The 23,429-nt window shown below is 31.5% G+C and overlaps 1 protein-coding gene across 1 annotated transcript; it reads left to right on the top strand.

The window, feature by feature from the left end:
- Nucleotides 1-917: 917 nt before the first annotated feature.
- On the top strand, nt 918-23,217 carry LOC143071178 (guanine nucleotide-binding protein subunit beta-5-like). The gene is made up of 10 exons (XM_076245334.1): nt 918-1,077; nt 3,491-3,627; nt 5,149-5,190; nt 5,848-5,924; nt 9,435-9,561; nt 11,283-11,426; nt 11,802-11,942; nt 17,584-17,680; nt 22,237-22,403; nt 22,916-23,217. The coding sequence occupies exons 1-10, from the start codon at nt 957-959 to the stop codon at nt 22,925-22,927; spliced, it is 1,065 nt and encodes a 354-aa protein (XP_076101449.1). The 5' UTR covers nt 918-956; the 3' UTR covers nt 22,928-23,217.
- The last annotated feature ends 212 nt before the right edge of the window (nt 23,218-23,429 follow it).

The raw sequence follows: 23,429 nt of genomic DNA, 5'->3' as shown, positions 1-23,429 counted from the left end.
TCTGTATGTATGTGGCTGTCCTTATTTAGGAGCCTGTAATTTAGTGGTTGTTGTTTGTTGCTGTGTTACATGTTTGTTTTTTCGTTCAATGTTTTTTTTTGTAGGCCGTTAGTTTCTCGTTTGAATTCTTTACATTTGTCATTTCGGGGACTTTTATAGCTGACTATGCGGTATGGGCTTTGATCATTTTTGGTCTCTTGTGAAGAGTTGTCTCATTGGTAATCATTCCACATCTACTTTTTGAATAATTAAAATGTACGATCTTTAGAGGCTCGCTCAGCCGTCGTTTTATTCGCACAAAGTATATCATTTTTATATTGAAAGTATCTTTAACAGTGAGTATTCCAGCATGCCCTTTTAAAACGACATTTCACATTATTTTGTGTAAATTTTTACTAACATGTATTGGGATAAGTTAAATCGTTTCAGGGCGTAAAATCCACAAAAAAAAATACAAATATATAAAATGTATGAAATGAATTTTCAGAATCAACACTCGGATGTATTCATCGGGTGTCTTCCATCATTTTGATTATAAATAAGTAAGATAACTATTATGATCATTTTATTTCCTATCGAAATGTTCAGTAAATTTATGTATTTTGTTTTGTAGCAAGAAAAAGAGTCCCATAGAAAAAATTCTATACTATAGTGTATCATATATAGTGATTCTGATATATTTTTTCAATTTCATGATATTTTACCACAACTATGAAAACATAATTTTGCAAATTTTTTTATTTAATCTATAATTCTATCTGATCTTAAAAAGTTACTTTAAATGCTTATATTACTGACTGTATTTTCCTGTAATCAACCGAAATAATATTCCTCTAGAAAGAAATATCTTGGTTACTCCTTTGTTGAGCCCCATACTTTGTAAACAGTATTCCGAGTATCAATAACTTCCGTTTCGCAGAATTTCTCTAGATTTATCGTATTATCAATTACAGAAAATGGCCTGTGAAGGAAATTTGCGAGTTGACAATCAAGAAACCATTGAATGTCTGCAAAGAGAGGCTGAATCTCTAAAAAAGAAATTAGAGGATGAAAAGGCAAAGCTTAGTGATGTCTTAAGTGCGTATAAATAGGTTTTACAAATAAGTTGAAACTAAATAATTCACACGACTTCCTCATTCAATAAATTTATTTTTCTGTCAATAATTTATACTTTTCAGTTTCAGTGCATAAACTAAGCAACTACACTGTTCACATATGCTGTTCAATAACCAGCAACTGTCTTCTTGGATTGAGCTGTTGCTTAATGTCAAGCTACAGTATATGGGCGGCTATTTCACAGATAATGGTTATATCTTTTACATGCAACTTTTGTCTGATGGTCTTGTTGAACAAATATAAACATAAACAGGTTTGGGACAACTCACCAAATGGGGAACTGGTACCTTGAATGACTGAATTTGACATTGTCATTATCCGAATTACACTAATGTAAACATGTAGTCCTCCATTTGGTGGTCCGAATTACTCTAATGTAAACATGTAGTCCTCCATTTGGTGGTCCGAATTACACTAATGTAAACATGTAGTCTTCCATTTGGTGGGTTGTCCTCATCCCTGATAAAATTGAGAAAAAAATAGACAACTTTCAAGATTGATGCATTTCCGTCTATAAAAACTTTGGTTTTACGGTCATTGTCACTTCCATTCCAATGTTGAGCGAGTGGTTTAAAAACTATGATGCTATATTGCAGGAATTATTTGGCAAATTTAATTCTCATAATTGACAGTCAGCACTGCTGTCATTAGGGATTTGTGATTTAGTACCGACAGAACAAACATTATTTCTAGTTTATCGTGCACAATGATGATCACTAAGAACAGGGGCGTAGCTAGGTATTTATTCAACTGTAGACACAAATCGGCAGCGGGTCTGGGGGGCACTCAAGGCCCCCAGCAGGTCCAGGGAAGAGCCCTGGTAGGGGCTCAGGGGGGCAAAGCCCCACAACGGAAAACGGATTTCAGCGTTTTGGCTGCAAAATTTTATGCACAAAAATATTAAATTTTCGGGTTATTTAATCATGACAATTATAATATACATGATGAAAAGTTCGAAGAATTATGAATAATTTACCATAACATCTGAATGATGAATTAAATAACGCAGTACAATGGGAAAATCAAATATTAAAAAAAAATTTTTACAATATAGATCCGCGTATCCCTTTAATTAAGCAGTACACCCTGTTTGGTATTTTCAAATCTATTCCGTTATGATTGATATATACGTTTAACTTAATTGATAGTATACATATTGACGATCCTTCATTAAAAGAAATAGGCACGTGCACGTAAACACTGATATGACTTCATAATAACACTATAAAGACATCAACCATCAATCTTTTGATTCTTAAACCTTCACCCTAGCCACACAAACACATACACACATAGTCGATGCCTTATGCAAAAGTTCTGTTCAGTTCATACTAACGTAACAAAATTTAAGAAATTCGTATTTCTTTATATCCCGCTCTAGTGTAAAATCCCTACCTGCTTAGGAATTTGAATAATTGTAGTCATTACACGTAGATCTGAGAGTACTCAAAACTACTGGAAGCTAGTTGATAGATTGATTTTTAAACATCCAGTGTAAAATACTTATGCAAGTTTAGAACAAAAAAAAAACAAATTGATTATTTACAATAGACACAACAGGGAGCTTAGTCCTGTAATAGGCGTTGTACAGGACGAAGGTTTGGAAATTTAAAGATGCCATGTATTGGAAAATGAGGAATTATTGGATAGGAGCAGAAACTTTGCCTTTCAGTAGACCAACTACGAACTCCTCAAAGAGTGGCATTCTCTCTACAACTAGGCATAAGATTAAATGTCCCCATTCTGACCAGACGTGACTACGTATTTATACATCCTGCACAGCCAAACGGACAACCAACATTGGCAAGTCGGATGAAGACAAAGTGGAAAGCTTAGGTTGAAAACTAACAACAACTAATTAAAAATTCATGTGTCTTAGTTGAGGTTCATTCAAGTTTTTGTTGATAGAATTGAAATGATCTGAACCAAAGTTCTAGTTTATAGTTTCTATATAAGGTACACACATAAAACAACATTCAATTCTGTCCAGTATTCCTTTCACTAAGGACGAGAGACTAGTGTACACATGATATTTAGATATAATTAGAGTTGTGACAACTTCACTGGAGTTCATCTACATATAATGTTGTTTATTTTTTTTTTAAGAAAAAAAAAAAAATATTTGTGAAAAAGATATGTGTAGGCCTGTGCCTAAAGTGCCTAACGGCAGCTACGCCCCTGAAGAAGCTTGATGAACGTTAATAGTGCAGGGATACAGGCGACCCCCTGTATCTGGTAAATGATGTCACTAAGGCACGCATAATTGACAAGTTTTTTTCTGTGACAGACAAACTCAAAAGTGGTCTAAAGTGTTGAGCTTTGGTTTCAGCTCATTTATTAATCTTATTTAATGTCTTGAATATTTTCATTGAAGTGGGAGCAGCTACAGATAAAATACCGAAGATAGACAACTTTACCATGAAAATGAGGAAAATGTTAAAAGGTCATCATGGAAAAGTTTTATGTATGGACTGGTCAAGAGACAAAAGACACATTGTTAGCTCATCTCAGGTAAGCATTGACTTGAAGACGGACTCCTGGAGTGGGATTTTCTCCTTGTGTTTAGGACCCATTGGTGGCCTTCAGTTGTTTTCTGCTCTTTGCATTTGGTTGGGTTGTTGTCTCTTTGTTTAATTAATATATATATATGTCAAAGACAAAAGACACATTGTTAACTCATCTCGGGTAAACATTGATTTGAAGATGGACTGCAGGTGCAGGATTTTCTTGCTGTGTTGAAGACCCATTTCTGGCCTCTGCTTTTTTCTGCTTTTTGCCTTCAGTAAAAGAGGGACGAAAGATACCAAAGAGACAGTCAAACTCATAAATCTACTACAAACTGACAACGCCATGGCTAAAAATGAAAAAGACAAACAAACAACAGCACACACGACACAACATAGAAAACTAAAGAATAAACAACACGAACCCCACCAAAAAACTAGGGGTGATCTCAGGTGCTCCGGAAGGGTAAGCAGATCCTGCTCCACATGTGGCACCCGTCGTGTTGCTTATGTGATAACAAATCCGGTAAATAATCTAATTCGGTAGGTCACATTCATGAAAGGGAAGGGGATTGTAGTTACGACGTAAGGAACATATCAGATATCATTTGTGAAACGGTTATTCCATAACGGTCAACCAACTTGTGATGGCGTGCGTAAAATTTACGAAGGGATGATTTCAACTTCACCATTTGGAACTCTTGGTTTAATAGCTTCCTTGTGAGCAACAACCCTCTATCAAGAAAATCATGATAGGAAATGCAAGCACGGGAATATCGTATCAATTGGGAGATATATACCCTGTATGCAGGTGCTGCTGGAATGTTGCTACTTAGAAATGGAAAGTTCACAATTGGAAAGCTGAAATCATCTCTTTTGTCGTAAAGTTTTGTTTTCAACCGACCCTCATTGTCAATTTCTAGATGTAAGTCAGTAAGGTTGTTATCTCTTTGACATGTTCCCCATTTCCATTCTCTATTTTATTGATATTTGTCAGACAAAAGACAAATTTTTTGCTCATATCAAGACTTGAAGTTAGCATTGATATTTGACTAAGACAATACCACATTGTTAGGTGTACATGTAGCTCTCCAGTTTTATAAATTTATATGCAAGCAGGGGCATTATCAGTCTCCTATCATGCTTATGGATTCTCTATTTATATTTAAAGAAGAAATTATAAACATATATGTACTATTTGTAGGTCATGTTATTTTGTGAAAAAGTGTTTCTGTAGTTTCTAAATGACAATAAAATCTTTAGTTTTAAACATGTTAATCATGAGTTGATACAAATGTTTCATTATATTTTTATTTTTATTGGCAATATTTGTTTGCTTTTAAAAATATCAGTATGGTAGTCTGAACATTCTGTTGGGTCTGAAATAAACAACATCCAATGTTATTATAGAATAAGCACAAATATATTATTTTTTTACCTAGAAATATCTTTAACAAATCTTGAAATGTCAAATAAGCTCATATTAAAATCACAATATCTTATTGATACTACATGTATATCATTACAGGATGGTAAAATGTTGGTATGGGATGCATTTACAACTAATAAGGTAAATAAAGTATACATTTATTAAAGAAATGGTTGTTTAGATAAACCATCATTGTTACTTATATAATGGGTTTACATAAATATAATTACTTGAGATGTATATGAAATGTTTTAAAGAGCTAAACATGCAGGAGTTTAAGATATACAATGTATTTAAATGTATGTATTTTGTAGTCCTAATGTTTATAACATAATAAGATTATCATTGTGAATTACATTCATGACATTGACATTTTGATGTCTACCATCAGACATGTCCATTTAAGTACTATTGTAACTAAACACATAAGCTTGGCAATTAATTTTATATATGTTCTCTGAAATGAAATAGATAGAGATATCATCAACTGCATAGATTGTCATACCCATGCAGTAGGTGGTACAAAAATGTATACTGCAATACCCTGGAATTGTTTATCCTTTTATATGTAACAAATTACTCAGCTTCAGTATATTGGAATGATTTTATCTTTATTTGAAACTTTGTTTATATGGTGAGTTGTATTATGTCAGAGATTTTAAGATCTACCAGGCATTCAGTACTGCTTTTTAGATACTGTGAACGCTTAATTATACCCTCTGGTAATGGAATTATTTGTTGATGTCTAAAAACTAGTGGGGTCTATTCTCATGATTCCTAAATATTTGTACATTTTAGGAACATGCAGTAACCATGCCAACAACCTGGGTAATGGCCTGTTCATATGGACCTACTGGTGAAGTTGTAGCATGTGGGTAAGCATATACACATTTCAATAAAAGTGGATCATATGAAAGTAAAAAGTGAAAGGGTTTAGACCAAGACCAGCAAAAAAAGAGTGCCCTTAGTTTTTAAATATCTTTTTATCACAGAGTTTCATCTTGGAATGTCTCAATGATATTGCTCCTTTTAAATGGCATAACAACAACAACAATACTTAATTTTAAGAGGGTTATCCAGTGAGCTGTATTACTAATCTTCAATGAGGCCCTTATCATAGAAAAAGCATATTACATAAACATTGCAAACATTAGTATAAAAGTCACGTTAAATGATAATGTTTAGTACAACTGCATAAAATGTTATGTAAAAATAAACATAACACAAATATTAATACTGAATATTTTTTCAACTGGTTGATTTCAATAAATGATGTTATTTTGTATTTGAAAGAACACCATTTGTTATATTTCAACAATTGTCCAGAATGCATACAAGATTTCTTGAAAAATGAATGGACAAAACAAAAAAGCATGAAGTTTTATTTCTGTTTTAGTGGATTAGACAATAAATGTAGTATCTATCCTCTGTCAATGGAAGTTTTATTTCTGTTTTAGGGGATTAGACAATAAATGTACTATCTATCCTCTGTCAATGGAAGTTTTATTTCTGTTTTAGTGGATTAGACAATAAATGTAGTATCTATCCTCTGTCAATGGATGTTTTATTTCTGTTTTAGGGGATTAGACAATAAATGTACTATCTATCCTCTGTCAATGGATGTTTTATTTCTGTTTTAGGGGATTAGACAATAAATGTACTATCTATCCTCTGTCAATGGATGTTTTAATTCTGTTTTAGGGGATAAGACAATAAATGTACTATCTATCCTCTGTCAATGGATGTTTTATTTCTGTTTTAGTGGATTAGACAATAAATGTACTGTCTATCCTCTGTCAATGGATGTTTTAATTCTGTTTTAGGGGATTAGACAATAAATGTACAATCTATCCTCTGTCAATGGATGTTTTATTTCTGTTTTAGTGGATTAGACAATAAATGTACTATCTATCCTCTGTCTATGGATGTTTTATTTCTGTTTTAGTGGATAAGACAATAAATGTACTATCTATCCTCTGTCAATGGATGTTTTAATTCTGTTTTAGTGGATTAGACAATAAATGTACTATCTATCCTCTGTCAATGGATGTTTTATTTCTGTTTTAGTGGATTAGACAATAAATGTACTATCTATCCTCTGTCAATGGATGTTTTATTTCTGTTTTAGTGGATAAGACAATAAATGTACTATCTATCCTCTGTCAATGGATGTTTTATTTCTGTTTTAGGGGATTAGACAATAAATGTACTATTTATCCTCTGTCAATGGATGTTTTATTTCTGTTTTAGGGGATTAGACAATAAATGTACTATCTATCCTCTGTCTATGGATGTTTTATTTCTGTTTTAGGGGATTAGACAATAAATGTACTATCTATCCTCTGTCAATGGATGTTTTAATTCTGTTTTAGTGGATTAGACAATAAATGTACTATCTATCCTCTGTCAATGGATGTTTTATTTCTGTTTTAGTGGATAAGACAATAAATGTACTATCTATCCTCTGTCAATGGATGTTTTATTTCTGTTTTAGGGGATTAGACAATAAATGTACAATCTATCCTCTGTCAATGGATGTTTTATTTCTGTTTTAGTGGATTAGACAATAAATGTACTATCTATCCTCTGTCGATGGATGTTTTATTTCTGTTTTAGGGGATTAGACAATAAATGTACTATCTATCCTCTGTCAATGGATGTTTTATTTCTGTTTTAGGGGATTAGACAATACATGTACTATCTATCCTCTGTCAATGGATGTTTTATTTCTGTTTTAGGGGATTAGACAATACATGTACTATCTATCCTCTGTCAATGGATGTTTTAATTCTGTTTTAGGGGATTAGACAATAAATGTACTAGCTATCCTCTGTCAATGGATGTTTTAATTCTGTTTTAGGGGATAAGACAATAAATGTACCATCTATCCTCTGTCAATGGATGTTTTATTTCTGTTTTAGTGGATAAGACAATAAATGTAGTATCTATCCTCTGTCAATGGATGTTTTAATTCTGTTTTAGGGGATAAGACAATAAATGTACTATCTATCCTCTGTCAATGGATGTTTTAATTCTGTTTTAGGGGATAAGACAATAAATGTAGTATCTATCCTCTGTCAATGGATGTTTTAATTCTGTTTTAGGGGATTAGACAATAAATGTAGTATCTATCCTCTGTCAATGGATGTTTTATTTCTGTTTTAGGGGATTAGACAATAAATGTACTATCTATCCTCTGTCAATGGATGTTTTATTTCTGTTTTAGGGGATTAGACAATAAATGTACTATCTATCCTCTGTCAATGGATGTTTTATTTCTGTTTTAGGGGATTAGACAATAAATGTACTATCTATCCTCTGTCAATGGATGTTTTAATTCTGTTTTAGGGGATAAGACAATAAATGTACTATCTATCCTCTGTCAATGGATGTTTTATTTCTGTTTTAGTGGATAAGACAATAAATGTACTAGCTATCCTCTGTCAATGGATGTTTTAATTCTGTTTTAGTGGATAAGACAATAAAGGTACTATCTATCCTCTGTCAATGGATGTTTTAATTCTGTTTTAGTGGATTAGACAATAAATGTACTATCTATCCTCTGTCAATGGATGTTTTAATTCTGTTTTAGTGGATTAGACAATAAATGTACTATCTATCCTCTGTCAATGGATGTTTTATTTCTGTTTTAGTGGATTAGACAATAAATGTACTATCTATCCTCTGTCAATGGATGTTTTATTTCTGTTTTAGGGGATAAGACAATAAATGTAGTATCTATCCTCTGTCTATGAATGTTTTATTTCTGTTTTAGTGGATTAGACAATAAATGTACTATCTATCCTCTGTCAATGGATGTTTTATTTCTGTTTTAGGGGATAAGACAATAAATGTACTATCTATCCTCTGTCAATGGATGTTTTATTTCTGTTTTAGTGGATTAGACAATAAATGTACTATCTATCCTCTGTCAATGGATGTTTTATTTCTGTTTTAGTGGATAAGACAATAAATGTACTGGCTATCCTCTGTCAATGGATGTTTTAATTCTGTTTTAGTGGATAAGACAATAAATGTACTATCTATCCTCTGTCAATGGATGTTTTATTTCTGTTTTAGGGGATAAGACAATAAATGTACTGGCTATCCTCTGTCAATGGATGTTTTATTTCTGTTTTAGTGGATAAGACAATAAATGTACTGGCTATCCTCTGTCAATGGATGTTTTATTTCTGTTTTAGTGGATTAGACAATAAATGTACTATCTATCCTCTGTCAATGGATGTTTTATTTCTGTTTTAGTGGATTAGACAATAAATGTACTATCTATCCTCTGTCAATGGATGTTTTATTTCTGTTTTAGTGGATAAGACAATAAATGTACTATCTATCCTCTGTCAATGGATGTTTTATTTCTGTTTTAGGGGATTAGACAATAAATGTACTATCTATCCTCTGTCAATGGATGAAGATCCTTTAACAAAGAAGAGAGCTGTAGCCACACATACCAGTTACCTTTCCTGCTGTACATTTACTAGTTCTGACAAACAGGTAGAGAGCATACAATAGTAGTTTTTAGACCAATAAAAAAAAACGTTCTGTTACTAGTTACACACATGAAAATGAGTAACAGAGTTTGCCTGTTTTTTTTTTATTTTTCCCAAAATTTGAATGGAATCATTGTAATTACTAGTTTGTAATTATGGTATCAGTAATTATTTTGAAGGTTACCTTTTCAAATGCACTTCAAGATAATAAGATTTCTCATACTGTCAATGATGAATAATACAATGAAATTGGCCAGAAATAATGGTTTGTAGCTTAGTTCAGATAAAAAAAATATATTGTTTTGAAATGGTCGAAGCAGGATATTTTCTGTATTTTTACAATCAGCAATATGAAAAAAAATATATCAGTCTATCCAGAAACATTATATAAATAGCCGCGGTTGACAATGTTTTTCTTGGGATACCAATCTGCTCTATCACCCTCTCAGCTATGTGTTATTTAATTTATTATACTGAATGTCCTATCATAATTGTCTTTTACAGATGAATTTTATTTAAAAGTATTTTCTATGTAGTCTTAGAAAAATCAACAGAAATGAAGTAAATAGACAATAATAGTGCATTGACTTGACATATATAAACGATATAAGGATTCGGCCCGAAACGGGGAAAAAGCTCTGCTATCTAGAAAAAAAATCAATTGTTGTTATTTTGTTATTGTTATTTATTTGATTTAAATTTTGGGGTGACATTCTCCTTTTTAAAGGCCTCATATATCTGGCGGAGAAATATACATCACAATGAACATGATTAAATGGACATCACCTGTTGAAACCAATCGATGGTGAACGAATGTGTTTAAGCATGGAATAAAATATCAACAATAAGCATAATGCATAATGATTTATAGGTTTTTTTAAGAAAAAATATTAACAAGTGAAATATGTTTTTCAAACAAATCAAAGCATTGTCTTTGATAACTTGATGTAAATTCAATTCATTGTCGTTTAAATTACCGATTTTTTATTGGTCTAGACGAGAGGGTGACACTCAAAAAAATTGTCACCCGCTCTGCCATATGATAGAGTAAATTAACACCCTCATATTAGCCAATCAAAATATGGCAATTTACGGTGAAGAATAATAAAACAAAATATTAAGAGGCCATACAATAGAAAAAAATTGAATAAGCTTAGAATCAGGGATGTGTTTAGAGTATTGTACTGTTCACATTCACTTTAGAATGACAACAATGCTTAGAAGTTTGTTTCACTGATGCCAAAAAGTATTTTGATACCAGTAATGTCATTGGATGTTTGATGAAATCATTTTGTAAGCTACTTTATATATTTGATTCATGTGCACAGTTTCATTCATAGATTTTCTATAAGTAACTTGACTTTAATCTAGAAAATGATAAATTTCCCACTATAGGATAGTATCTGAAGAGCGTGATTCTTATCTGAAAAACACATTGTCTCCTCAGTACTTGAACCAGGGACCTATGTGTTACAAGGCAGTGCTATGAACTACTGCGCTAAAGAAGTACTTCACCTGCTCAACCACTTACAGTTGATTATGTATCTACTATTCAAGGAGAGCAATACTGTCAAAGTACTATATGAGCTTTTGTCCTCTAATGTAAAACTAAGATTTGATTTCCAATGAGACTGCCATGATAACAAATATACAGGATCTAAACAACTGTTAGACTGATGATTTCAAATATACAATATTAATACAATTCTAATGACCCGATTTTAGATATTGACAGGAAGTGGTGACAGCACATGTGCATTGTGGGATGTAGAAAGTGGTCAACTGATTCAAAGTTTCCATGGTCATGCAGGAGATGTGATGAGTATTGATCTGTCACCTTCTGAAACTGGAAATTTGTTTGTTTCTGGGGTAACTATTGTTTATGAAAGAATAAACACTTATTTTTTCCCCAAAAAATAGTATAAAATGAAAAATAAACAGACATTGTCAATAAGGATTATAGATCCTTCATAGACAAAACAAGATATTCTATGTTTGAATAAAAGAAGATGCTGAGAATACATAAGTAAGAAAACAGACCAACAAAAACAAAAAAAGACGTCTTAAAGGCAACTTACAGTCTTCAATAATAACCAGCTATTACACAATATGTCAAGCTCTAAATCTTCCATTGTCTAATCATTATAAGGATCGTGGCATAAGATAATTTATTTTTGACATGCAATGGTTTGTATATTACAGATATAACATGATTTGATGATCTTAATATTGATTTATGTTTAGGGTTGTGATAAGGTTGCTATGGTTTGGGACATGAGGACTGGTGATTGTGTACAAGTATTTGAAGGTCATCAGTCAGACATTAACAGTGTAAGGTTTTATCCCAGTGGTGATGCTTTTGCTACTGGATCTGATGACAGCACTGTAAGTTAAATATTCTTAAGTAAAACTTTTATTTAAATCAGACACACCACTCACAGGTAAAATAATATTGCAATCACCTTGGTCATCCATTCATTTAACAAATATTTTCATCGCACTTTTCACAAAAACTATTAAACAATAAATAATTTGAATAATAAATGAGGCTATTAATATAAGCACCAAAACTCTAGCATTCTAGTTTTGTCCTACTGACTTTTAATGAAATGTCTTTCATAGATAGACTCTATCTACCCACTGAATGTTAAGATTTTTATGTAGGGACAGTTCTCAGTAAAATAAATTTTGCTAAAATTATATGAAGCAGACATAGAGCAGGTGTTGAAGCTAGTTAATTTAGAAATTGCTGCCATGAAGAAACTTTTCATTTCTTTTGTAACCAATGAATTCCTGATTAATATCAGAGTATAATTTGTCATTTGATGAGCAGACTTAGAAATGATCATTAAAAAAGAAAGCCTGGTGTTTTTTGTTTTTGCTCAATAATAAACATTATGGTGTCATCTATTTAAAGGTTTGAGAGCATTACATATAACACTTCTTTAACTAGAAACAAAGCACTTCAATGTTACTTTGTATTTAAAGGTTTGAGAGCATTACATATAACACTTCTTTAGCTAGTATCAAAGCACTTCTATGTAACTTTGTAAAGGTTTGAGAGCATTACATATAACACTTCTTTAACTAGAAACAAAGCACTTCAATGTTACTTTGTATTTAAAGGTTTGAGAGCATTACATATAACACTTCTTTAACTAGAAACAAAGCACTTCTATGTAACTTTGTAAAGGTTTGAGAGCATTACATATAACACTTCTTTAACTAGTATCAAAGCACTTCAATGTTACTTTGTAAAGGTTTGAGAGCATTACATATAACACTTCTTTAACTAGTATCAAAGCACTTCAATGTTACTTTGTAACGGTTTGAGAGCATTACATATAACACTTCTTTAACTAGAAACAAAGCACTTCAATGTTATTTTGTAAAGGTTTGAGAGCATTACATATAACACTTCTTTAACTAGTATCAAAGCACTTCAATGTTACTTTGTAAAGGTTTGAGAGCATTACATATAACACTTCTTTAACTAGTATCAAAGCACTTCAATGTTACTTTGTAAAGGTTTGAGAGCATTACATATAACACTTCTTTAACTAGAAACAAAGCACTTCAATGTTACTTTGTAAAGGTTTGAGAGCATTACATATAACACTTCTTTAACTAGTATCAAAGCACTTCAATGTTACTTTGTAAAGGTTTGAGAGCATTACATATAACACTTCTTTAACTAGTATCAAAGCACTTCAATGTTACTTTGTAAAGGTTTGAGAGCATTACATATAACACTTCTTTAACTAGTATCAAAGCACTTCAATGTTACTTTGTAAAGGTTTGAGAGCATTACATATAACACTTCTTTAACTAGAAACAAAGCACTTCAATGTTACTTTGTAAAGGTTTGAGAGCATTACATATAACACTTCTTTAACTAGTATCAAAGCACTTCAATGTTACTTTGTAAAGGTTTGAGAGCATTACATATAACACTTCTTTAACTAGTATCAAAGCACTTCTATGTAACTTTGTAAAGGTTTGAGAGCATTACATATAACACTTCTTTAACTAGTATCAAAGCACTTCAATGTTACTTTGTAAAGGTTTGAGAGCATTACATATAACACTTCTTTAACTAGAAACAAAGCACTTCAATGTTACTTTGTAAAGGTTTGAGAGCATTACATATAACACTTCTTTAACTAGAAACAAAGCACTTCAATGTTACTTTGTAAAGGTTTGAGAGCATTACATATAACACTTCTTTAACTAGAAACAAAGCACTTCAATGTTACTTTGTAAAGGTTTGAGAGCATTACATATAACACTTCTTTAACTAGAAACAAAGCACTTCAATGTTACTTTGTAAAGGTTTGAGAGCATTACATATAACACTTCTTTAACTAGTATCAAAGCACTTCAATGTTACTTTGTAAAGGTTTGAGAGCATTACATATAACACTTCTTTAACTAGTATCAAAGCACTTCAATGTTACTTTGTAAAGGTTTGAGAGCATTACATATAACACTTCTTTAACTAGTATCAAAGCACTTCAATGTTACTTTGTAAAGGTTTGAGAGCATTACATATAACACTTCTTTAACTAGTATCAAAGCACTTCAATGTTACTTTGTAAAGGTTTGAGAGCATTACATATAACACTTCTTTAACTAGTATCAAAGCACTTCAATGTTACTTTGTAAAGGTTTGAGAGCATTACATATAACACTTCTTTAACTAGTATCAAAGCACTTCAATGTTACTTTGTAAAGGTTTGAGAGCATTACATATAACACTTCTTTAACTAGTATCAAAGCACTTCTATGTAACTTTGTAAAGGTTTGAGAGCATTACATATAACACTTCTTTAACTAGTATCAAAGCACTTCAATGTTACTTTGTAAAGGTTTGAGAGCATTACATATAACACTTCTTTAACTAGTATCAAAGCACTTCAATGTTACTTTGTAAAGGTTTGAGAGCATTACATATAACACTTCTTTAACTAGAAACAAAGCACTTCAATGTTACTTTGTAAAGGTTTGAGAGCATTACATATAACACTTCTTTAACTAGTATCAAAGCACTTCAATGTTACTTTGTAAAGGTTTGAGAGCATTACATATAACACTTCTTTAACTAGAAACAAAGCACTTCAATGTTACTTTGTAAAGGTTTGAGAGCATTACATATAACACTTCTTTAACTAGAAACAAAGCACTTCAATGTTATTTTGTAAAGGTTTGAGAGCATTACATATAACACTTCTTTAACTAGTATCAAAGCACTTCAATGTTACTTTGTAAAGGTTTGAGAGCATTACATATAACACTTCTTTAACTAGTATCAAAGCACTTCAATGTTACTTTGTAAAGGTTTGAGAGCATTACATATAACACTTCTTTAACTAGAAACAAAGCACTTCAATGTTACTTTGTAAAGGTTTGAGAGCATTACATATAACACTTCTTTAACTAGAAACAAAGCACTTCAATGTTACTTTGTAAAGGTTTGAGAGCATTACATATAACACTTCTTTAACTAGTATCAAAGCACTTCAATGTTACTTTGTAAAGGTTTGAGAGCATTACATATAACACTTCTTTAACTAGAAACAAAGCACTTCAATGTTACTTTGTAAAGGTTTGAGAGCATTACATATAACACTTCTTTAACTAGAAACAAAGCACTTCAATGTTATTTTGTAAAGGTTTGAGAGCATTACATATAACACTTCTTTAACTAGTATCAAAGCACTTCAATGTTACTTTGTAAAGGTTTGAGAGCATTACATATAACACTTCTTTAACTAGTATCAAAGCACTTCAATGTTACTTTGTAAAGGTTTGAGAGCATTACATATAACACTTCTTTAACTAGAAACAAAGCACTTCAATGTTACTTTGTAAAGGTTTGAGAGCATTACATATAACACTTCTTTAACTAGTATCAAAGCACTTCAATGTTACTTTGTAAAGGTTTGAGAGCATTACATATAACACTTCTTTAACTAGAAACAAAGCACTTCAATGTTACTTTGTAAAGGTTTGAGAGCATTACATATAACACTTCTTTAACTAGTATCAAAGCACTTCAATGTTACTTTGTAAAGGTTTGAGAGCATTACATATAACACTTCTTTAACTAGAAACAAAGCACTTCAATGTTACTTTGTAAAGGTTTGAGAGCATTACATATAACACTTCTTTAACTAGTATCAAAGCACTTCAATGTTACTTTGTAAAGGTTTGAGAGCATTACATATAACACTTCTTTAACTAGTATCAAAGCACTTCTATGTAACTTTGTAAAGGTTTGAGAGCATTACATATAACACTTCTTTAACTAGTATCAAAGCACTTCAATGTTACTTTGTAAAGGTTTGAGAGCATTACATATAACACTTCTTTAACTAGAAACAAAGCACTTCAATGTTACTTTGTAAAGGTTTGAGAGCATTACATATAACACTTCTTTAACTAGAAACAAAGCACTTCAATGTTACTTTGTAAAGGTTTGAGAGCATTACATATAACACTTCTTTAACTAGAAACAAAGCACTTCAATGTTACTTTGTAAAGGTTTGAGAGCATTACATATAACACTTCTTTAACTAGAAACAAAGCACTTCAATGTTACTTTGTAAAGGTTTGAGAGCATTACATATAACACTTCTTTAACTAGTATCAAAGCACTTCAATGTTACTTTGTAAAGGTTTGAGAGCATTACATATAACACTTCTTTAACTAGTATCAAAGCACTTCAATGTTACTTTGTAAAGGTTTGAGAGCATTACATATAACACTTCTTTAACTAGTATCAAAGCACTTCAATGTTACTTTGTAAAGGTTTGAGAGCATTACATATAACACTTCTTTAACTAGTATCAAAGCACTTCAATGTTACTTTGTAAAGGTTTGAGAGCATTACATATAACACTTCTTTAACTAGTATCAAAGCACTTCAATGTTACTTTGTAAAGGTTTGAGAGCATTACATATAACACTTCTTTAACTAGTATCAAAGCACTTCAATGTTACTTTGTAAAGGTTTGAGAGCATTACATATAACACTTCTTTAACTAGTATCAAAGCACTTCAATGTTACTTTGTAAAGGTTTGAGAGCATTACATATAACACTTCTTTAACTAGTATCAAAGCACTTCTATGTAACTTTGTAAAGGTTTGAGAGCATTACATATAACACTTCTTTAACTAGTATCAAAGCACTTCAATGTTACTTTGTAAAGGTTTGAGAGCATTACATATAACACTTCTTTAACTAGTATCAAAGCACTTCAATGTTACTTTGTAAAGGTTTGAGAGCATTACATATAACACTTCTTTAACTAGAAACAAAGCACTTCAATGTTACTTTGTAAAGGTTTGAGAGCATTACATATAACACTTCTTTAACTAGTATCAAAGCACTTCAATGTTACTTTGTAAAGGTTTGAGAGCATTACATATAACACTTCTTTAACTAGAAACAAAGCACTTCAATGTTACTTTGTAAAGGTTTGAGAGCATTACATATAACACTTCTTTAACTAGAAACAAAGCACTTCAATGTTATTTTGTAAAGGTTTGAGAGCATTACATATAACACTTCTTTAACTAGTATCAAAGCACTTCAATGTTACTTTGTAAAGGTTTGAGAGCATTACATATAACACTTCTTTAACTAGTATCAAAGCACTTCAATGTTACTTTGTAAAGGTTTGAGAGCATTACATATAACACTTCTTTAACTAGAAACAAAGCACTTCAATGTTACTTTGTAAAGGTTTGAGAGCATTACATATAACACTTCTTTAACTAGTATCAAAGCACTTCAATGTTACTTTGTAAAGGTTTGAGAGCATTACATATAACACTTCTTTAACTAGAAACAAAGCACTTCAATGTTACTTTGTAAAGGTTTGAGAGCATTACATATAACACTTCTTTAACTAGAAACAAAGCACTTCAATGTTATTTTGTAAAGGTTTGAGAGCATTACATATAACACTTCTTTAACTAGTATCAAAGCACTTTAACTTTGTAAATGTTTAACATTTCAGTGTCGGTTATTTGACCTTCGGGCTGATAGAGAGGTTAACTGTTACCAGAAAGAAAGTTTAATATTTGGTTGTAACTCGGTAGATTTCTCTGTTAGTGGTAAGTCAAACACCAATACTACAAATATCAACACTTAAACATATTTTTTGAGATAACAGACAAGACTTTTAGAAGTATAAAGAGAAACCAAAATATCCACTGCCTTCTTTTCATAAGTACTAAAAACATTTATAATTTGTCTTAAATCCAGAACTTTCATTTCATGTTTCCATACCCTACCCTTTGTATTTTGTTCAGAGAGCAAGTTTGTATTTCTCTTTAATCTTTCTCAGCTGATTTAACAAATGGCAATTATGAGCCATACCTAAAATATGGTCACTTTTCTATAATTCTCTACACTGTATAAAATATTTAAGGAATAAATGTAATATTTTTTCTGTTTATGAAGAAATAACATAAAAAATGTCGTGCACACTGAATAACCAACCCAGCCATGAATGATAATTCTAAATTCCATTTTAAACCGGAGTAAATCATGAAAAAACGTTGATGCCGTCACAGTCACATGACAAAATTATGTCTATGAGCTGATAAACAAAACAATGTCAGCCAATCAGAAGATGCGTTACATCCAAAATTTGATTATTGAGTTTTGGTATAATTGCCAATGTGACAACTATCAACCAGAGACTAAAATAAGGAATGTAGCAACCATTAGAAACCTTAGGACCTTTAATTATTTTGATTCTAAGAGGACAAATTCGGTAAATTTGTTAACCGTGAAAGCCCAAATTTTGGTAATATTAAATAGTTCAACGATTTTTTATTAAAATCGCAGTTTTCACTTATATATTTTCTGCCAATGTAATTTTATTCGTTCTGAGGCGAACAAGAAGCTTTAAAACACCCAGTATTTACATTTGATTTTTTAAGCAGTTAAGCTGCTTTATGCGAGCACCCTAGATTTATGTTCTACCCAATAAATGCTGAAATATGTGCCACTTTTATTATCTGGCTGGCTATCATGCTATTTATAACTAATTGGACACTTTTGTCATACTTTTTATTTTGGAATATAAAAAATATTATCATGAAAACGTTAAATGGTCGTCGATTTTCCCAAAAGTTTTGAAGTTGCACTTAGGAAGTAGTGCTCGATAGAAATCCTTCTATAGTTTATTATCCCCTGTGCTGTTGGCTAAGATGCCAAAGAACAATTGTATGAAATATTTGGTCGCCGAAAATCTATAAAGATGAGTCGTTTACATTTCCCAAATGGCAAAAGTCGTAGGAATATTGTTTGTCATCGATACGTATTACATACGTCAGTAGTCTATTAATAAGTTGGCGGCAATTTCAAATTACATAGAAGATGAAATTTACGTACCTTTTAAATTGAGAGGATTCTGATGATCAGGGCTTTCGGTGGCTTCAAGTGCCGGCTACTTCACTGACAAAAATATAAATTCAAAAAGATAAAAAATATCTTTTTCAAATGTTTACAGGCAGCCGAGAGACGTATTGTCGCGAAGTCGCGGTCACGATAAACAAGGGTGAAAAGTCAGTGTTTACCGTGGGCTAAATATAGTTCACATGAATTCAGGTCACTGATTGGTTGTCTATTTAAAGTCAGAATGCATCGTTTCTTTTCAAAGATAACAAGAGAGACTGGAACGGTGGTCATTAAACGATAACAATAGAGACGTTCCGATGGGCATTAACTCGTTGGCTTTTTTTTTGGCTTTTAAAACGTGAAGACAATCAGATAGGATGACAATCTTATGTTTTGGAATAATATCAGTCAAATTAAAGAAAGTGTAGTAGATCATATTGTTCAGAATCTGGAAAACAGTATCTTTTGAAGTTCATTTTTCAAAGCCCACGTGGTGTTCAGAGAATCAAGGTCAAAAACGAAAGTAGAGTATTGTCGACTCGACCTCAAATATAAAATAACATTTCCAAATGATTTATGTATCAGACTTATTGAACAGTCTACAAAAAAAAAAAAGAAAATCAGAGGATATATCAATTTTCTGTCAATGCTTGAGAAATGATTGTATGATTTAAATACGCGTAACAGTCTTTAGAGAGAAGAGGGGTCATTTGTTTACAAATGCACGTAGTTATGCAAAATAAATTGATCAAGATTTATAACAAACCGGATTATTATATAAATAAAACTCCTTTAAAAGTAAATGAATTTTAAGCATAAGGTAATAAAAATAAAAAACTGTAACATAAAAAAAATGAAATTTCTTTGAGATTTTTATTTCTTTCTTAAATTTCATACATAAAAAATGGTCAGTTGAAAGATGAAATTAGGTGCCAGGAGATTGCGAGAATGCAGGATTTCGTGCTCTATTTATGCCAGAGCTTCTGGTGCCCACAGACCCCCTGCCGTAAGGCACCAAGCTTACAGCTTGGTGGGCGTCTGGCCGCTCGGTGAACGCATGTTACAGTCGCCTATAATTTTAATTGAGCCTTCTACTTCAATTTCATGGGAAAGCCCTGCATTAGTGGGTCCTCACTATGGACAGGTGCATACAGAATGTGGCGGCTTAAACATCTTAACTGGCACAAAACTCTCCCCTAACATAGGACAGTGTACATTGTATGTGTATAATCTCAAACATTGAATCTTTATAAATATAAATTGGAAATAACTTTTGAAAGTGGTAGGATTGCATAACATAAACATTATTGTACAAGCATTATTTGATACTTTAGAAATAGCTGAGAACAATGCCTGAGATAAATAATTGACTAATTCTTTACACTATTCATCTGAACTTTGCTAAGTTTGCCTTTGGGTTTTTGATTAACTGCCTTTAGCACCCTTTGGTGCTTTGATTGTTTACGGAAACATTCTTGTTACGTCACCTTGTTTCATTGCCAAGCCAAGACAATAACATCATTTCGTGGAATTTTCGTTTTATGAAATTTTACCATGAAAAATAAATTGAAATGAACTGATTTGTTGATTTTGCTGTAGAATAGAGATAAACAAATATATAAATTTATCATATACTTAGACTAAATAACACCTGAATTTTACTGTATGATAATAGCATTAAATTAACGTTAATTCCATATTTTTCGAAATTGGTGCTTAGCGGGCTGATATGAAAAGTTTATCACATGCTTCCATGGTTATCACATGCCTTTCTGTAACGTTTTTGCATGGCATTCCAGTAATTCTCGGCAAATTCCAGGAAATACACCTCAATGCTACGTTTTCAGTGAAAAACATAAAGACATACGGCTCTTGGGCTGATATTAAACCTGCGGCTGATAATACATGCCATATGAAAAATGCCATGTAGTAATCTGATTATATTGTATCTGAAGCTTGGCCTTCGTAAACCGGGGGTTTTGATGTCGAAAATCTAGAATATCTGGTAGTATAAATAAGTTGGTCGTTATGTGGAACAGCCGTTTTTGTATTTTACTGTGTTTGCCCTAAAGGTAGATACATGTATATTGCGATTATACTGGTTGACGATAATAGGTTGTCATATTAGAATTATACAATAACAACCTGGCATATAGATATACAAATTATTGAAATTTTCGTTTCTGTTCTCTAACTTTAGTTTGCCTCCACCAGATGATATGAAACTTATACATAATGCTTACTACCACATAATACAGACCAAGTTCCAAATTGGGTAGCATCACTTTAACCATTCTTGAGTTATGCCCCTTTATAATCATAAAAATTGCTGAATTTTTCGTTTCCTTTCTCCTACTTTAGTTTGCCTGAACCAAATGTTATGAAAATTATACACAATGCTTAATACCACAAATTTCAGACCGGATTTGACATTTTGGTTGTGTCACTTTTACTCTTCTAGAGTTATACCTGTTTACAAATGAAAAAATTGCTAAATTTCTTGTTTATGTTCTTTTACCTAATTAAGCCTCAACAAAATGTTACGAGACTTATACACAATACCACAGAACTTTGATTAAGTACAAATTTGGGTAGAGTCACTAGTTATGTCCCTTAATAACTTTTTGTGATATGCACACAGGGGCATTATCTGTGTCCCATGGACACATTCCAATTATTGGTATAATGGCTTACTATTTATTCCTCCAGTAATCTGTTTACTGACTTTAATCAGTTTTGTTGAGGCTTCACCTGGTTTTTTTTCATAGCTGTTTTCTTAAGGATGTACTTAGGTGAGGTTAGGTAAAAATTAAGAAATTAAGAAATTAAGATTGAGGCTATAAGCTGGTAAAGCATCTATTAAGGATAAAGATAAGCTAAAAATATTGATTGGTCATGGACGTCCTTTTTGAGATATATCTGAGATTTAAAATATGGCGGGAAAAGGCTGACTCGGACTTTTACCTTATATTTGCATTGGTATTATTTGGGTCTCAAAACAAAAGAAAGAAAATCAAGAATCTTCTAAAATTTTGGTAAATGACCTTTCATAAGCTATTAAGTCTTATATGAAAAAGTAAATGGGTGTTATGGGGCAAAATATTTTTACATTGTATTGTATGGAAAAACACCAAGGAGTCCGAAGATTGGACACAAATTCCAAAACCTCACCGAAGTACATCCTTAAATCATATCAATCTTATTTGTTCACCTTCTGCGTGTCATATGTTCTGACTACAATATATTTTTGTTTTATTTATAGGTCGTCTTTTGTTTGGAGGCTACAATGACTACACAGTAAATATATGGGATGTCTTAAAGGGAAACAGGGTGTCAATTTTATATGCACATGAAAACAGAGTAAGCTGTCTTGGTGTGTCTCCAGATGGCACTGCTCTCTGTACAGGAAGTTGGGACTATACTCTGAAGGTACAAATATAAATAGATATGGTCTTTAAAAAAAAGTGTCAAAGTTTCTGTAGGCCAAATTATGTTTAAAGAATTACACAGAATTCTTTGTTGTATCTATCACAGAGAAACAAATAGTTGGTGAACCCAGATTCCAAAATATCAAGGTTAACCATGGAAGGAAAAGGAAACCTATAACTACAAAATAGCTGTTTTACTTGTTTCCTAAGTTATCATTGGAATTTCTAATGGCAAAACAGATTTTTTGGTATGATTAAGAAGGAGGGGATATATTTCAACTACCATACAACTGTATAAGACCACATGACATAAACCAACCTATGAAACTTGTTAAATCTAAAACAAATTTCTCAAACTGCTACAATAACGGAATATTCAATAGATTTTCTTAAGTAAGATAGAGTTTTCAATGCAGTTAATAGATTTCATAAAACTTATATTGAATCTTCATTACAAAACATCATAAATCAGATCACAATGTATTATAGTTTATATCAAATTGTTCATTACAGATATGGGCCTAGACCATCCATATTAACCACCAGATGTTCAAGATTTAGAAACAAAGAATCTCTGAATACAAGACCAAGAATATAATTTAGTACTTTTTTAAAGTATAAATCCAACACGAACAAATTGTTTTTCTTCTGTCTCTCAGAACATTAATCTTTTCTGTCTCTTAGTACATTACATAGTCTATTAGTTTTATGTCATAAATTATGCATGTAACAATTGTTACAAAAATAAGAGTACTGTAAATTCACAAATTATTATTTGGTATTTTATTATTTTAATTTTTAAAGAATAGACAAAACTAAAAGATGAATAATTGCAAATTCAGAAAAAAACTGCATAAAGTTACATAGAAAATAAAAGTTACAACATTCATGTATGAAATATAAAAATAGAAAATAAAGTTACATATATCATATATTAGAAAGTGAGATTATATAATTGGTATATTCAGTCAGCCACATTATTCTCATTAATAAACAAATCGTTAAAATTTCTGAATTTACAGTATGA

Source organism: Mytilus galloprovincialis, chromosome 4 (genome assembly GCF_965363235.1).
Source record: "Mytilus galloprovincialis chromosome 4, xbMytGall1.hap1.1, whole genome shotgun sequence".
Lineage (NCBI taxonomy): Eukaryota > Metazoa > Mollusca > Bivalvia > Mytilida > Mytilidae > Mytilus > Mytilus galloprovincialis.
This window is presented reverse-complemented; position numbering and strand designations above follow the sequence as displayed.

Coding starts and splice junctions, on each gene's coding strand:
- LOC143071178 (XM_076245334.1), top strand. CDS start 957: ATGGCCTGTGAAGGAAATTTGCGAGTTGACAATCAAGAAACCATTGAA. Junction 5,925..9,434: donor GGTGAAGTTGTAGCATGTGG/GTAAGCATATAC, acceptor TTTCTGTTTTAG/GGGATTAGACAATAAATGTA. Junction 9,562..11,282: donor TTACTAGTTCTGACAAACAG/GTAGAGAGCATA, acceptor ACCCGATTTTAG/ATATTGACAGGAAGTGGTGA.